This window comes from Mastacembelus armatus, chromosome 18 (genome assembly GCF_900324485.2).
Source record: "Mastacembelus armatus chromosome 18, fMasArm1.2, whole genome shotgun sequence".
In the NCBI taxonomy this organism is placed as follows: domain Eukaryota; kingdom Metazoa; phylum Chordata; class Actinopteri; order Synbranchiformes; family Mastacembelidae; genus Mastacembelus; species Mastacembelus armatus.
Genome location: NC_046650.1, coordinates 18942772 through 18960692, shown reverse-complemented (window position 1 = coordinate 18960692; position 17921 = coordinate 18942772). Strand labels below are relative to the sequence as shown.

The window sequence follows — 17921 nt, the reverse complement described above, 5'->3', positions numbered from 1 at the left end:
AGCAGTATTTATTGAGTTATGTGTATTGTATATAGTATTGATGTAGTATTAGTAGTATTTATTGAGTTATGTGTATTGTATATAGTATTGATGTAGTATTAGTAGTATTTATTGAGTTATGTGTATTGTATATAGTATTGATGTAGTATTAGCAGTATTTATTGAGTTATGTGTATTGTATATAGTATTGATGTAGTATTAGTAGTATTTATTGAGTTATGTGTATTGTATATAGTATTGATGTAGTATTAGTAGTATTTATTGAGTATGTGTATTGTATATAGTATTGATGTAGTATTAGCAGTATTTATTGAGTTATGTGTATTGTATATAGTATTGATGTAGTATTAGTAGTATTTATTGAGTTATGTGTATTGTATCTATGTATTGCTGTCGTATTAGTAGTATTCTTGCGTTATTGTTGTGTATTGTTGTAGATGTCGTCTTCGTCGTATTTCTTGCGTATCTGTGTATTGTCTCTAGTATCTGTGCTGTCGTCTTAGCTATTTATTGCGTTCTGTGTCTTGTCTCTCGTCTTGCTGTAGTCTTCGTATTCTTGCGTTCTGTGTATTGTCTCTCGTCTGCTGTCGTCTTCGTCGTCTGTTCTTGCGTTCTGTGTCTTGTCTCTCTCGTGGTCGTCGTATAGTCTTTCTTCTGTGTCTTGTCTCTCGTCTTGATGTCGTCTTCGCCGTCTTATCTTGCGTTCGTGTGTCTTGTCTCTCGTCTGCTGTCGTCTAGTCGTCTTTCTGCGTTCTGTGTCTTGTCTATCGTCTTGCTGTCGTCTTCGCCGTCTTTCTTGCGTTCTGTGTCTTGTCTCTCGTCTTGCTGTCGTCTTCGTCGTCTTTCTTGCGTTATGTGTCTTGTCCTAGTCTTGCTGTCGTCTTCGTCGTCTTTCTTGCGTTCTGGTATTGTATATAGTATTGATGTAGTATTAGTAGTATTTATTGAGTTATGTGTATAAAATGGCTGTGACTCCTAAATGTTCATGTTACACTTTTGTCAAACCCCTTAACTTACAGCTGAAAGTCTTCTCTCACGTATTGACTATATCATTACTAGATATAAATAAAGTAGTAATGATATAAAGTGAAGGCGGCGTCTGCTGCTGCTGCTGCTATAAACCAACCCCATCAAGAACTACAGGCCACCGTCGTCAGCTACAGAAGAAGGAAGTGGGATTAACTGCTGAGACCAGACTCAGGCTGGTCTCATAGCATCAGTGGGGCCATGGACCAAACGTCTCTGCAGCTGCTGCTCTGTAAGTACAGTCTGTTGGTCTGAATGATCCAGCTTCTGTTTTAGAGCAGCTCAGTAGGACTGTAGTCAGATACTAATGAAAGGCCAGGACCGAACCGAGGGAGGTTTAAGATCAGGCAGCTGAAAGAAAATACACAGCCACTTTAGTTTGGAGGGAAATACAACAAACAGCCAGAAAAACCCTCATCGGTCCATGAAATATTGATCAGTGAGAAGCTGAGACTTCACCTGGAACATAGACCTTGATCCAAATCAATAGATCAATATGGTTCAGATCATTGATGATCAATATCAACAAATAATCTGTTAAACTAACACTGATCTGTGAGAAAGAATTAAAGGACTGTTGGATGTTGGTGTCAGTCAGACCTTAGACTGGATCAGGTTTTATTGATTACTGTTTTAGTATTTTTGTATTAGTTCTTTGATCCGAGTGTCATTACATGTCAAATCTGTTCTTCCGTTCAGGTCACTATTGTTTCCAGTTACTTTTATAATGTCAATATGTTGAGAAAATGTCAGTTATCTTGTTAAAACAAAAGGTCAAATTACAAAATAAATTCTAATAAAGTTTCTTTTGTTTCCTTGAGATGAGGATAATTAGAGAGAACTGAGTGTCTGGTTCACTGGACCAGGACTGATCTAAATATTATTGATAAAGACACTTTCTTTCAATCTGATACATTGATCAGTCATTGATCCTTCACTCTGTGCATTTGTTTTGTCACATGAAAATAATAAAAGACTCATAATCTCAGTAACAACATTAAGACAAATAATTACAGGAAAGACCATTATCAGCCTCTGTACCTTTACACTTTAATAAATTACAGTAAATATTAAAAATAAATATTAAATAGTAAATATTATTACTATTATTATTTATCTGGTGTGTGATTGTTAAAGTTGTGTCTCTGCTCCATGTTAAACCTCACACTGACCTGACTCTCATTTCTCTGCAGCTTTGCTGTCAGTGCTGAGCTGCACAACAGACCAAGGTCAGTGAGCTTCTCTGATCATCTGACTTTACACATGGAGGTCAGACAGCTGGTCCTGATAGTCTGTCAGAGCCCTGATCCTGGTCTGACCCTGGTCTGTAAAACCTGTTGTTGTCTGATGATGTTGGGGAGAAAAACTGTCTATTACTTTACATTCAGTCTTAAATTTTGACTCTGAGCTGATGGAGAGTCGCTGCTGTGAGAAACTGTCTGATCCACCAAACACACATGAAGATCTTCACTCAGCAGCTGCAGCTTTAAAACACTTTTTCTGCTGCAGGAACTAAGAGACTAAAGTTTTTTTTAGACCTTTTCTTTGTTTTACCCAAATTTACATTGGATTGAACAGTGTCATGGCAAAAAGGCACTTGGAGGCAAATCTCAGGTCAAAGGATGGCAAATTTAATAGGTGAAGGAACAGAGTCACAACAGAACATACGTTCTGCTGGACGAGTCAATACCAACTGACCACAAACACAGAAAGTGATCAGCTTTTATATTAGTTGAACAGCATTAATTTACACATCAGTCACTCACGTAAGTCATGCTGGCAGGATGGCATACATAACTAGAAAATTGCATTCCCTGCGGAAGATGCGTGTGAATGCTGAAAAGCAATCCTGAAGAATCCTAGAAGCTGAAATGTAAAACTGGAGTTGGAAGCTTAACTTGTTTAAATTAAAAACTACTCAAAATTGCTGAAAAAGGTGAAAAGAGAATGATATAATGAAGTAGAAATAAATTGGCTTTCAATTGCTAAAGAAAGAAGTGTTATACTAATATAAAAGAAGACGCTGTAGTGAAGGATGGAATAACTAAAGGAATTAAACATGACGAGTTAAAGAATGAAACGGCAAAAAAATGAAATTGCAGAAAGACTGTATAGACAGAAAGAATGTATAGTTTAAAAACCAATTAATATTGCTGAAAAATACAGAAGGTAAAGCCTGTGTAGCTAAACCAGGAATATTTGAAGGACGGTTTTCTGAGAGAAAGAGGAGAAGAAGAAAGGACAGACTGAAAAAAAAGGAAGAAATGAAGCAGTATGAATAAAGAATAAACAAATGTGCAGTGGTAAAAAGGCTGAAAGGGAAAAGTTGGTGCCTGTCAGAACCCGAAGGTTCTTGTTTTTAAAGGACCAAAAACGCTCACAGGATCGGTACTCAGTGCAGACAGGGTTTTATTAACAGAAATACTGAACAAAGGCTCGGGTTAGGAGAGAACAAGGGGTTAACACCAGACAACACGGAACTTGGGAAACAACACACGAACACACAACTCGGGAATACACTGAACACGGGGGTCCCACACACTCAAACAGGGGACTCAGAAGAGGGTCTGGTCACACACTCACGGGGGACACAGACTCACTCAGGAAACTCGGGACGGGGCATCAACCCTGGGTCACACACTCACTCGGGGACACAACAGGGGACGCTAACAGACACACACAGAACTGCCAGGGTCACGCACACACTGGGGACACCGCAGGCAGACAGAACATACAGACACGAAACAAGGAACACGGCCTGGGTCACTCACACAGACGCACCAGGCTACACAGACACAGACAGAACACTGACACAAGACACAGAGAAGAAAACTCCACGAGACAGGAACAAGGTTACTTAACACACGAGGGCTCCACAGACAGGAATCCAGACAGGGGAAACACATACACGGCAGGAACAAAAAGGCAGGGAATGTCCAGTGAACAAAATGCTTGGACGAACCATCAAGGGTAGCAACACAGGAGCAAGCGACGACAAACAACCCAGCAAAGAAGTGACGGAACAGGAGGGATATTTAAACTAAGGGAGGAAAACGAGGCGCAGGTGAAAACAATCAAAGTCAAAACAAGGTAAAACGAACAGAAAGAGTGGATCCTGTCTGATCCTTCAAACTAAAAGTCCAACAAAGGAAGTCCATGGCAGGATCCTGACAGTGCCTACAGCTGTATGCCAATTACAAAAGTCTATTTTAATGTCACCTTGCTGTTTCAGGGCTTTCAGGGCTTTTATATTGAAAGAATGCTATAAAATGGCTTTTATTTTGAAAGGACAAAGTGCTGCAGCAGACTACTGGGACCTTATATTAGAATCTGAACTTTATTTTGAATATTCCTTATACTTTACAAAAACCATAATATTTATTTTGAAAGGAGAGGGTGTTGCAGGAGACTCGCGTGATCATAGATTACAATCCTAAATTTATTTTCAACATTCATTACACTTTCCAAAGGTGTAATAACTTCTTACAAATAACTGTAGTCTTTTATTGTGAAAGGCTGAATATGGCCTCCTGGGAGAAGACACAACAGCTGACACTGAAAACATTCTAAGTCAGTCCTGCTATTGTGAAGATATTCCATTAACTCAAGGATTGGTGGCGAGTTAGAAACAGCCTTCATTTGTGTTTTTCACGAACACAAGTGGACCTCCTTTATAATGGGAGTGAATGAGAGATTGAGCAGTCACTCTGCTGAAGCAGCATTCACACTAATAATTGGCGTGTCTATTACTTTCCGTCTGCTTCCTAATGAATACAAAGCTGTGTCAAAAGTCTTTGTTAACATAGGACAGGGAAGTAGCAGACATATCGTCTGTTACTTCCATGAACATGATGTCTGTCAAGGTGTAAATTTCCCTCACAAACAGCCCGTCTGACTCTGAGTCCCAGCAGCTCCCAGTTCTTCCAGTGGAGCTCTTTGTCTCTGAGCTGTGAGGAGGACGACAGCTCTGCTGGATGGACCCTGAGGAGGAATACAACCAGACGACAGAGGACTCAGTGTGGACCTGACTGGGGAACATCAGCTGGTTCTTCCTGTAACATCAGCTACATCACCCCCTGGCACAGTGGAGTTTACTGGTGTGAGTCCAGAGAGGGAGCAACCAGTCAGAGCATCAACATCACTGTCAGTGGTAAGATGAGCCTGTGGAGTTAGTATTGATGAAGCTGTGTGGAAATGGATGAAATGCTGTAGTTTGTCTCTGTGTTGAGGTGGAGCAGTGATCCTGCAGAGTCCTGTCCTCCCTGTGATGGAGGGAGAAAACATCACCCTGATCTGTAGAACCCAGACATCCTCCGACCTCCCAGCTGATTTCTATAAACACGGCTCCCTCATCATCGATCGACCTACGGGTCACGTGACCATCCTCCATGTTTCCAAGGCCGATGAAGGCGTCTACAGGTGTAACATCAGGGGCCATGGAGAGTCTCCACCCAGCTGGATCTCTGTCACAGGTCAGAGGTCACAGACTCCTCATTGAATCAGTGGATGTGTGTGTGCTGATGTTAACAGGTTCCTGCTCTGATCGGCGTCGTCGTTCTCTCAACTTTACAATCAGCAGCTTCATTCATGTTCAATGTGTTGGAGAAGATCAGAAGAAGAAGAAACTCCAGTTTCTGTTTCATCTCATTTTTCACTGAGCAGCTAAATCACTGAAGCTTTGTCCTTTGATGGTTTTCATCATTATTTCTGCTTCGTTTTAGAGAAACCAGCCACTGCACCTGCACCAACTACTGCACCTCCTCCTCCTCCTCTTCTCTATGTGTTGCTGCCTGTAGCATCAGTCTGTGGTCTGGTTCTCCTGGTGTTACTGGTTCTACTGGTGAGACGACACGTTCAGAGGAAACCTAAAGGTCAGACACAAACTTCTGGATTTCAAACCTTTATACAGATGTTCTCCAGATCATCACAGCTGCATTTTTCTCTCCATCCTGTGTCTGTGCATGTTCCTGCTTATTATCCACTGACAAATGGTTCCTCATCACAGTTCATTATTATTTATCTTGGTTCCCTGCAGCTGCTGAAGATGATGCTGGAGAACATCCCATCACGTACAGTGAGGTCAACACATTCAATCAAAAAGAGCAGAGGAGCAGACGGAGCAGAGGTGAGGTTTCTATTTCCTGTTTCTGTTGGTTTGGAACCTGTTGGAACCTTTAGGACATTTTCATAAAGTGAGAGAAGCTGTTGGTTTTTGTGTTTTTAGAAAGTGGAGACATCAGAAAGGACAATAAGAGTCTGTTCTTAGACACAGGGAACGTCCTCAGAGAGAAAGGAGATTTTACAGACTGAGGATTTTTAATAAGATGGACGTCAAAGTGACGACATGAGAGAGAATTTCTGGACAAACGTTTAGTCTGGAGGTTTAGTTTAGTTTCTGTCCTGCAGCTGCAGCTCAAACTTCTCTCGACTCCCTCACTTGTTCTTTCCTCTCACGTCTTCTGACATTTCAAACAGCAGAAACTTTATTTTTAGTCCTGACTAACAAGTTTCTGTCTCAGTTCAGACCTAAAGAGTCTGATGTTCCAAACACACAAAGTTTGTAGAATAAAAAGAAGAAACTGAGCTTGAACATTTGCAGAAAGGCTCATGTTTAATGTGTGTTTGCTTCTTTTTGCTTCAGAAATCAACTAAAAAGAATCAGATACTTGTTTGTTTGATAAGTGACTGTAGCATCAATAAGCAGTTTGAACAGTGGCTGCTGCAGCAGTACAGACAGTAGTAGTACTAACAGCAGCAGTACAGACAGTAGTAGTACTAAGAGCAGCAGTACAGACAGTAGTAGTACTAACAGCAGTACTGACAGCTGCAGTACAGACAGCAGCAGCATGAGTCATGTGACCTCCATGTGCTCCCTGTGCAGACAGAGATCCAGCTCCAGTCTACTCAGCAGTGAGAACTGAAGACGTCACTTATGGACAAATCGTCATCAGAGACACCAAAGCAAAGAAACAAGGTACAGCTGCTCCTCTGAGTATTATCAGCTAAATGTACTTCAAGTATCACAGTAAAAGTACTGGTCCCTGTCAGTGTTTGACTGTAATATCTGATGAATATTCCTGCTGCATTAAAGTACATGTTAAACTTTACTGCAGTAGTTGGACCAGTTTGAAGTACTTTATAAACGGTGGGTAACTTCATCTGCAGCAGAGCATCATGTTCTACAAGATCTCACATGTTTGAAGTTTTACCTGGACAGAAAAACTGTCATTGGAAAATGTTGTACTTTTGTACTTGAGTAATTTTATTCAGTCGCTGAGTCAAAGTGAAGGTTTTGAACTGAACCAGTTTGACTCTGCAGAAGAAGAAAACCATAGAAAGTCATCAGACTAATCCTTTAATAAAACAAACAGAGTCCGATCTGAGACAGAATCAACAAACAAAGATCCTCAGCTGTTTGTTTTCTGCATCTCACACTGACCAAAGACACTGTTCATAACTTTGTAGTTTTTAACTCTGCATGTTAAACCACAGCAGCAGCTTCTTTCTGCTGGTTCCCCTGAACCTTGGTCTGGTTTCTGACCATAGCATGTTCCACTGTGGGGGATGATTCTGTGAATATGGTGTGACAACAGGTTTGTTTGTTTTAAGTCATGTGGTGAAAAGTGTCAGTTTCTTTTAACACCAGTGAGCAGCTCTGTGGTCGTACAGTTTCCTGTTTCTGTTCAGTTCCCTCCACCTCTGGTTGGTCTCACTGTGTTTCAGCAGAGGTGTGAAGAACAAACAAATACTTAAACCCTGCTGCCATTTATGAAGTAGTACTGCATCTCTTTATATCTGTACCTGAGAAATAACTTCATGTTCCTGTAGCAGCATGAGTCATGTGACCTCCATGTGCTCCCTGTGCAGACAGAGATCCAGCTCCAGTCTACTCAGCAGTGAGAACTGAAGACGTCACTTATGGACAAATCGTCATCGGACCAAACAGGAGCAGAGGTAACTGTGGACAGAGCCAGGCTAACACTTTCCCCCTGCTCCCAGTCTTTATGCTAAGCTAAGCTAACTGCATCCTGACTCCAGCTCTGGACTTCACACACACACGAGACTGGTTTTCATTGTGTCCCCTCAGGTCTGAAACTAAAACTACTGTTTTTCCCAGAAATGTTGGGCTGTTCATTTAGAGAAGAACAGGAGCATAAAAATGTCAGTCAGCTGAAGTTTGGCCTTAAAGACCTTGGCATCATTCCTGAGGAGAGTCTGGACCTGTACAGGTTTCTGTCTGCTCAGATCTAATTAGAGCAGGAATGTTCTTTAAAGGCTCAGTGTGAATGTGATGATACCAAACGTGCTGTGCCATGAGAACAGAGGTCACTCTGACAGTCGTCTGGTTTCCATCCACCTGAAGCTCAAATTGGAACCAAAGTCAGAGAAAATCAGCAAAACCAAATGTGGATCATTCAGGTCTTAATGTGCACGTTGAACAGGTGGATAGTGGCTCAGTCCAGCCTTCACAGTGACGTGTGCAGTGAGTAGTGACTGGAGTCTGGACATTTCACTGGAAACCAGTTTGTTAAAGGAGCCTCTGGCCCATAGACCAGACCCAGATACACAGAACACATGAATGAAGGTGAGGACACATTAGGACGCTGTCTCTGATGGTGGATATGGTTTGAACTCTGTGTGTGTGTGTGTGTGTGTGTGTGTGTGTCAGAGTTTCAGGCAGAGCCAGATGTCGTCTACTCGTCACTGAGGTAGACCTTCAGACCTTCACACCTTCACACCTTCAGACACCAGTCCAACCGCTGACGTCCTGCTGGTCTGTAACTGGTGCCCAGAGACTCTCTCACCAGACTCCATTCATTTTTTCAAACATTTTACAGGTTGTGTGTTTTGTTGTTGTTGTCTCTTATTTTTGGAAACGTTTAGATGCATTTTTCAGCACAAACCACTGGAACTAAAAACTAAAACCAAACAGTAAAGAAACTGTTAAAGTATTTTTAAGTCCCTCAGCCTCTTTCAGTTTTAGTTTGGTGCACGACAACATCAAGTTACTTGTTTTGTCAGACTGTGATTCATATGAGCCTGTTTAACAGAATCTGATGATAAAATCCAGCTGTTTTGTGGATAATGTCCTCAGTGACTTTACTGTTATTTATATTTTATTGATGGTTTTTGGACCATGTTCTTGTTGCTGCAGCAGCGATCTGGTTTCTCTGCAGGATCATTAAACTTTGGTCTGGTTTTGTTGTTGTTCTCGTGTGGTTCTGTGGGTTTCATAAAGGCGTCAGATGGAAAATTTGACTTGTACCTGTTTGGTTGTGGCTAACCGATCCACACCTCTCTGCTGTGCACAGACATAAAAAAAACTTCATCTGAACCATCTGCATTGACCTACAGACAACACCCACACATTAGGAGGGTCATTAGATGACAGTGATTCCTATTTATAAGAATCAGAATCAGTTTTATTGGCAGGTACAGCAAAGAACTTTACAGTTCTAGGAATTTGTTTTAGCGTCTCCTGCAAAGATATATACAAATATGAAGTATGTGCACAACTTCACAATAAAATAAAACTAAATAAATACATACAGAAAAGTGAGTTTGTGTGAAAAGTAGTGCAATTCAGATGGTGGAAGTGAGCTGAGGGGGAGGGCCATTGTTCACTGACTAAAAAGAGTGGGATGAGAGGGGTCGTCTGCGATCTTGACTGCATGTCTACAAGTCCTGGAGACGTGCAGTTCCTGGAGAGATGGCAGACTGCAGCCGATCACCTTCTCAGCAGAGTGGTTGCTGCAGCACTCCAAGAGTCTCGGAGAAATGAGCAGGTGCTTTTCCTGGCAGTCTGGTTTGCCACAAAAAGCACTCACTTCCAAAATTTGCCTCTATATGTCCCAGCATCAAATAATTTTCAGTGTATACTTATAGGACCGATGGGGTTAAGTGGGGTGAGTTTCATGGATGTGACATTTTCCTAGTAAGCTATTCTTGCAGAGCACTTGTTGTATTTAAGTGTGCGAGTTCAGAAAAGACTATTTATGAAATAACCTTCGATCTAAAGTCAATATATTTTATTTAACATTTTAAAAAATACAAAATACTAATGTCTTTTAAGCTGTTAGACTGTGACAGTACAGGCCACTTACCAAACTTCTTCTGTAGCTGAAAATAAAGATGAAGACAGTGTTTGACACGCTGAGGACATCTAGTGGACAGAAACAGCACTGCAGGCTCTGCCCTCTGTGTTTGGAAGAAGTCCTCTCTGCTGCTAAACAATATTCAGATACACTTTCTAGTTATATATGAATTTCATTGAGAACTAAATATGATGTTGAATGATAACACTAATGATAGAGATGGCTGCTGTTCGTTTGGTTTCGTATAAGGCGACTATCTTGAAATGTGCGTTCCCGCAACGGGAACACCGGGAAGTTCGGTGTGTCTGTCCGCTTTGTAGAGGGTTGAAATCCACTAACATCACACAGCACGTTTCCGTGAAGCACAAAACACAGGATGTGGAAAAGTCTCTGTTTCTGTCCAGCAGCAGGGTCAGCTCGTCCATTTTGTTGCCAAGTGAGCGCACGTTAGAGAGGAAAATCCCAGGGGGCGCGGTGAGTAGTCTGACGATGGTCTGCATGTTCAGCAAGTGGGTAGAGTTTGAAGATCAGCAGTGACAGTGGTCCTGGGTTCGCCAACAAAGTGTTAAAAGATCTGACTACTTTGGGTTTGATTTCAAATACCATTGCTCTTATCGTCCACAGAGTGCAGGTGCGATAGAATGACAGAATGGCATACTCAAGAGCAAAGGTGACAAAGGCGATACCTGGTGCCCAACGATAGAGAAATCACGCAGAACAAGTGCGTCTTCTCTCTTCACTGAGATCTCCTCCTTCAACTGCTAAAGGTTCTCAGTGTGATCCAGCAGCAAACAGAGGTAGCTGCTCGTTTTCTCACAGTTTCTCTGATAATTAGTGAATCCAGTTAATTATAAAGTTCACATCCAGCTGTTATTGTGGTTCCAGTTCCCTTTGGCAGTAAAACACATTCAGGCAGCTTCTTGGTTCTCATAAACATCTGTACAATAAGAACATTACAGTAAATATGATGTAATGAAAATAAAGTCGTTGCCTGTAGCTTTTAAAGCAGCAACAGACTGAAGACTGATTGTCATGATGAGCCTCAATATCCTGATCACAGACTAACACTGAACATAATATAAAGTGACAGTGGTGAAAACTGCAGCTGATGTAGCAGGAACAAAGACTCAGACACATTTAGACATTGCTACATATATAAATATCATGTTAGGTTAGTGTTTGTTAAAATAAAATAAATAAAGCTGAGAACTTGTGCTGGTGATGAGCTGACTGGTACCTGATGAGAAATGTTGGTCGCTCAGAGCTTGTGTTTAGTTGTTCAGTACTTGGCTCAGGTCATTAGAGGTTTTCCATTAAAAATTTTCAAGATATAAAGTTTGGTCACTATAAACATGTTCCCTTCAATAAAAAAAGAGTACACACAGTATAATTTGCAGTAGTGCTGGACAGGTCTGCTGACATGGGGAAATACTGGCTCAGCTTTGGTGTTTTTCTTTTTAGCTTCAAGTTTTACATCAGCCCCACTATTGATAATTAAGACCAAGGTAAGTGCACACAGAGAAAACATCAGCTTAAACATCTGGTATAAAACACACCTGCTGCTCAGGTCAGGTAAAGGCACATGGGTCAGAGTCTTTGGTCCAGTAAACATTGAGCTTTGGTAGGTTTGTAAAGCAGCATCAGGTTAACTACAAATGTTCTCGACCCGAAAAGCAATAAAAATCTAATTACCTTAAGAAAATAGAAAAACATGTCAACACAGTGCTAAACTGGCTGTCATGGAAAGATCAGAGTGCATCAAGTTAAAGTGGCCTATTCATCCATTGTCCATTTAGGATTCACAGCAGATGTTAAACAGTTTCTCCGTCAACAGGCTGCTGGACTGAAACCTGCTCTCTGGATCTTTGAGATTGGTGTTTTCTATAGAACATCAAACCAACAACAGCAGCAACAAGAAGAACAACAGCAACAACTGGCAGACCCACAGCCAGTCCAACATGTCCACCCTGGACTCCTCCATCCTTGTGTCCACCTGTGTGACCTGCAGGAGAGAACAGGTGTGAGGTGTCAGGTAGGTGATGACTGAAGAACAGAACAAACTCCTGTCAGACATTATCTCCTGCACTTTGACCACATCACTCATCCAGCTGTTTTCTACAAAGTCTCATCAACAACATCTGGTCAGTTATCTCCATTACTGACTAACCTGCTGATCAGTTTATTGATCATCCAGCAGCAGGTTCTTTTTACCAGCTCAGTGTCCAGTTTGACTTTTGTGTAAAACAAGAAAAAAAATGTTTGTGTAAAGTCTGCACCCAGTTAATGTAAACAGCCATGCTAGGCTGCTGGTTAGTGAAATGCACCATGGGATTTGTAGTTGACTTTCCTCAACTAGTTTTTATACTTTTTTTTGAACGCTTAAAGACTTTGATGGTTTCATGTCAGTCAGCAGGAACATGTCTGGGGCCCAGAGGGGCCTGAAAGATCTTCACTGTCTCCTGAAGGGACAGAGCCAGACCCAGCTCAGGAACCAGCTGACTGGAGCTGCAGGGACACAAAGACGTCCACACGCTCACCTGAGTGTTCAACCTTCAGGATGATGGTGCAGATCAGTCTGGGTCCATCTTCTGTAGAGCCATCTCCAGTCTGACACTCATATCTCCCACTGTCAGTAAAGGTGACGTTCTTCAGGATGACTGAGATGTCTCCGTCCTTCATCTCTGGATCCTCCAGATCAGGTCTGACCCACACTAGAAGACTGGGGGAGGTGGGTTTGGGAGTCAGACAATGTAGAACAGCATCTTGTCCAGGATGAACTTTCAGCTCCTGAGGTTCTAGAAACAGAAGAGAGAAGCAAACATTAGTGACAGTTTGGACAGAAGTATTTTTCCACAGTAGGTGACTCACACATTAACCAGCTACAGACCAGCTACAGACTAACTGTCAGTACAACATCTGAGCAGCAGCTGCAGGAGCCACAGACTGAAGCTTCACAAAGAATCAACACTGGAAACTCAAACCTCTGACTCTCATTGATCCACTGAGTCTTCTATAAACTAGCAAACGCTTCTTATTTTGATATTTGATCATGTTTTGGGACGACACATGCTGGAGAAATTAATTCAAACCTGAGCAGCATTATCAGGGTCATCTTTAGTCCTGGTCCTACAGACATTTCCCTTCTTCAGACATGCTTATGGTTCACAGCGTCCAGTGAGGAAGAAAGCTAACATCATTGTTAACCATCAATCAGCACAGACAGCATTGATTGATGGTTATTACAGTGCAGCTGAGGTCGGAAGTCGACTGTGATACATTATGTTTGCAGTTTTTCTATTTGAACCTATGGGAGCTCCGTAGCTCAGGGTACTGAGGCATGATGGGAAAAGGTAAAGCTGTTGCTCAATCCAGACGCTCTGACTCAAGTGTGTTCTTCCAGTGAGATACACAACATCTACATACACTCAGGAAGACTGACTGACCTTTAATACAAACAGAAACGTGTGGGACTTAATTTTGTCAAACATATAAACTCACATTGATTATTGATTATTGATTCTGTAACACACACACACTCACACTCACCAGGAGAGGTGGAGGCCACAGCAGTGACAGCCAGGACAAAGTAAACTGTCTTCATTACTATCGATCCTGTTCGTGCCTGCTGATCGTGCTGAAGAAAGGACCCAGACCCTGATGACCACTGAGCTTCACTCAGTCCTGCACAGACAAAGGAAAACAAGAAACAGAAACATACACACATGTAACCCACCTGCACCCACAGTAATGACGTATTGTGGAGTTATTATGTCATAAATTCACATAAATGTGTGAACAAACCAGTTCAATCATTTCACTTCAGACTGACCTGATCATCTGTAACAAACCACATGGACTAAATATCGATAATTTGTCTGTGCAGGAATAAAACACGACATTTGTCTGAGAGTCAACCCGGGAACCGCCCAAAGTCAGACCCGGAAGCTGGAATAACGGTCCGTTTCCAGCTCGGTCCTTAATGTGGGCCTGTCTGAAGGACTTCTACATCACAGTCCTGTAGTTTAATAACAGTTAACTAACTAAGTTAGTCCGGTCAACCAGACTGTGTCCTCACTAAAATGGCGTTGACTTACTGAGCAGGACGATCACAAACACCACAGACACCTTCATCTTCAACTTCATCTTCCCGTTAGACCCGCTTCTTACTTTGCCACTGAGTAAGTAACTAACTAACTAACTAACTAGCTAAGTAACCAACTAACTGACTAAGTAAAGAAACCTTGGTCCGCGGACAGCTCTCCTCCTTCAACAGATACGCACTAAGAAAAATTAGTTTCGGTTTCAACAGGACGCCCCACCCTGATCAGTTACGGTAACACATGCAGAGGATCCGGTTATCACCTTCAAAATAAAAGTTCTCTATATGTTTTCTTTTATTTTATATTCTACAGGTTGTCTCTGCTGTGTGGGAGTGTGTCCAATGTCCACACCAAGACAGACACTTTCCAGGCTCCATGTTGGAAATAATAAAGTGGCCGCTTCAAAAGATCAGTACTGTGTCGAGCATACGGGCTCGAGCGTCACATCACTAGAGAGCAGTCAGTCATCATCCACCACTGTCTAAGGTGCTGTAGAGCCTGATGCCAGTGCAGATGAAGGATCTCCTGTGTGGTTCAGTCCTGCAGCTCAGTGAGGTGAGTCGTCAGGATGTTGTGTTCAGTGACCAGGGGGGGGCCTTAGACCTTTGACCTTAAAGGAAATGGTATATAAGGAGATGGTCTAATAGTTTTTTAATGAAGACTTTTGAGAAATGACATTTTGTAATCATGCAATTTGTTTTATATTTTCCAATGCTTGTAAAAGAGAAAAGAAGAAGAAAAGAAATTCACAGAAAATGAAACATCACCATTATTATCAGACTGATCCTTGTTGTGACCTGATGTCCACTAAATGGAACTTACACACTAAGTTTTGCACTAAACCAGGGCTTTGTGTATAAGGTCATTAACTATAACCACCTAGTGAATAAGTTTATTTATGTAACAAGAGTTTAGAGAATCATTTAAGACACTTTAACCACGACCTGCTCTATTTCCAGTCAGCCATCATCATCGTCGTATCTATTGACAGCTACAGACCAAACCTCACACCTGCACAGAGAGGAAACACAGTGTCAGCAAAGCCATGGAGGAAACGTCTCTTCTGTGTCTGCTCTGTGAGTAAAATCTACACTGTCCAGGTCATCAGTGTTATACAGCAGTGATATATATATATTTATATATATATATATATGTATATATGATATATGTGTACCAGGTATGACCATGCATTTTAGGAACCTTGTTATTAAAACAGATGAGTCACTTTACTGAAGCAGAGAATAAATCAGACAAACGAGCTCAGTGATTGTTCATGTTTCCATTTACTTTACAGTAGAACAGACGATGGATCAGGTCATTTATTAAGAGTCGGCAGCTACAGCAGTTTCTGCTAAATGACATAATAATAATCACATCACATCAGCTGCTGCATGTTTCTGTGGGACGACCTCCTTCTGTGTTAAAATCACTTTTAGTGCATGTTACCTGGTCGGACGCAGGGCACAATTTGTGAAAAACCAAGGGGAGGGGGTTTGAAATGTTTTTATTTATGAACAGATCACAAAGCACAGTGGACCTTTATACATAAAACTACATCTTGCAGATATTTTGCAGTAATTTTAAAATTTTATAAGAATATTTTTTTTAACTTTTTTTTAACGCTGTGTTTGCAAAAGAAAAAAACTTTCCTTTTTTAAGTAGAGCGATATGTCTGTATAGCACAAGGTGCTGTGAACAAAAGCCTAAAGACATATTTCTCTGCTGTTCCTCTGCAGTGCTGACCACAAGCTGCAAACCCACTCAAGGTCGGTATGAAGGTCGGTATACCTGTCACAGCACGGAAACCTTTAGTTAAAGGAGCAGAAAACAAAGCAGCCAATCTGAGTGTCTACAAGTCAGAATATAAAACAAGTTTCAATCAAATATAAGTTGATAAAACACCCTGAGCTTAAACGTACCTGCTGTGTGACCAAGTCACTAGACACTCCTGAAAATAAAGGGGGTGTAGGCCCTAAATGTAGGCCTCCTAACATATTAGTGGGACTTAGGGCTAAAAGCAGCTTCTTTATCAGAGGTCCACAGAATCCCGCAGGTAAAGCTCTTCACCCTGATGGTAGAAAACCATATTTAATGGACATTTAATCACCTCACCTCCATCAGAGGTCAGATCCCAGTTTAACCAATTTCCCACAGCTCATCTGACTCTGAGTCCCAGCAGCTCCCAGTTCTTCCAGTGGAGCTCTTTGTCTCTGAGCTGTGAGGAGGACGACAGCTCTGCTGGATGGACCCTGAGAAGGAACACAACCAGAGAAACCAGGACTCAGTGTGATGACTGGGGAACATCAGCTGGGTCTTCCTGTAACATCAGCTACATCGTCCCATCAGACAGTGGAGTTTACTGGTGTGAGTCCAGAGAGGGAGCAACCAGTCAGAGCATCAACATCACTGTCAGTGGTAAGATGAGCCTGTGGAGTTAGTATTGATGAAGCTGTGTGGAAATGGATGAAATGCTGTAGTTTGTCTCTGTGTTGAGGTGGAGCAGTGATCCTGCAGAGTCCTGTCCTCCCTGTGATGGAGGGAGAAAACATCACCCTGATCTGTAGAACCCAGACATCCTCCGACCTCCCGGCTGATTTCTATAAACACGGCTCCCTCATCATCGATCGGCCTACGGGTCACGTGACCATCCTCCATGTTTCCAAGGCCGATGAAGGCGTCTACAGGTGTAACATCAGGGGCCATGGAGAGTCTCCACCCAGCTGGATCTCTGTCACAGGTCAGCAGCTTCACTTTGATTGACACTGATTTCAGCCACATGTTCACCTGACCAGGTGGGCTTCCGTCTGCAGGAAGACCTACAACCACAGCCCCGCCCACTACTGCAGCCACACCCACAGACTCCGCCCCCCCCCTACAGGTGTTCACAGTGGTCCGTTACCTGGTGGTGTTCTGTCCCTACGTCATCTCCACTGTCCTCATGGTGTCTCTGTATCGACACAGACCCACAGGTAACACTGACTCACACTGGTCTACATCCAACTTTTCTTTACCTGTAAAATGCAAAGTTTTGTTTTGATGTTTAAAAATACTCAAATTTACTTAAAGACAAAATTCTTAAGATTTTTTAAAAATATTTGTCATTTAATGAGAAAATACAGCAGAAAATGACTAAATTTAAAGGTTTGAGAAGTAATTTTAAAACCTTTTCCTACAGACACATTCTGCTTTTATAATGTTTCTACAATTTAATATTATAAAATATTAACGTTCCTTTTGATCAGTTCCCTGTTACCAACATTGAACTGATCACTTCATCTGCCAATGTGATCAGATAACAATACTTTGGTGTCGCTTATAGAACAGATTTTAATATTTTTAAACCATCACCTGTTCTGACTGCAGGAGATGGACTACCTGTCTCCATGGCAACGCTCCCACCCACCTGGGCGCAGAAGGTTTTGGCTGAGGACTGTGATGAAATTGCTGAAGTCTCCACCAAGATGAACGATGATGCATAATATTTTTATATTAACAGTAACTGTAAATGTGTGAATACATCTAAATCATTGCACTGATGGTACATAACTCCTTCTCTGCATATTGCAAATTATTTTATACTGATTATATGGGCTGTTTGCACACATATGCAGTGACAATAGAGTTGAATCTAATCTAAATGTCTCTGGAGTCGACAGCACAGAGTTAAAGTCAGTATTTTGAGTCAGGGCCCCTTTGAAAA

General features: G+C 41.8%; 2 protein-coding genes across 4 annotated transcripts; one reads left to right on the top strand and one right to left on the bottom strand.

Annotated features, from left to right (window-relative positions):
* The first annotated feature begins 1101 nt into the window (after nt 1–1101).
* LOC113140351 (Fc receptor-like B) lies at nt 1102–17907 on the top strand. 3 transcript variants are annotated; one of them, XM_026324147.2, is made up of 7 exons: nt 14540–14776; nt 15185–15297; nt 15958–15999; nt 16376–16636; nt 16716–16958; nt 17032–17190; nt 17585–17907. In XM_026324147.2, exons 2-7 carry the CDS (start codon nt 15267–15269, stop codon nt 17698–17700), a joined length of 852 nt encoding a protein of 283 aa, XP_026179932.1. In that variant the 5' UTR covers nt 14540–14776; nt 15185–15266; the 3' UTR covers nt 17701–17907. The 3 variants fall into 3 exon arrangements, with proteins under 3 accessions (XP_026179933.1, XP_026179932.1, XP_026179931.1); XM_026324146.2 differs by having other exon boundaries at nt 15181–15297; XM_026324148.2 differs by lacking the exons at nt 14540–14776; nt 15185–15297; nt 15958–15999 and adding exons at nt 1102–1258; nt 2220–2255.
* LOC113140904 (uncharacterized) lies at nt 10973–14434 on the bottom strand. The gene is made up of 4 exons (XM_026325020.1): nt 14216–14434; nt 13668–13802; nt 12659–12916; nt 10973–12123 (listed from the first exon to the last, which is right to left on the bottom strand). Exons 1-4 carry the CDS (start codon nt 14262–14264, stop codon nt 11933–11935), a joined length of 633 nt encoding a protein of 210 aa, XP_026180805.1. The 5' UTR covers nt 14265–14434; the 3' UTR covers nt 10973–11932.
* Nucleotides 17908–17921: the final 14 nt, after the last annotated feature.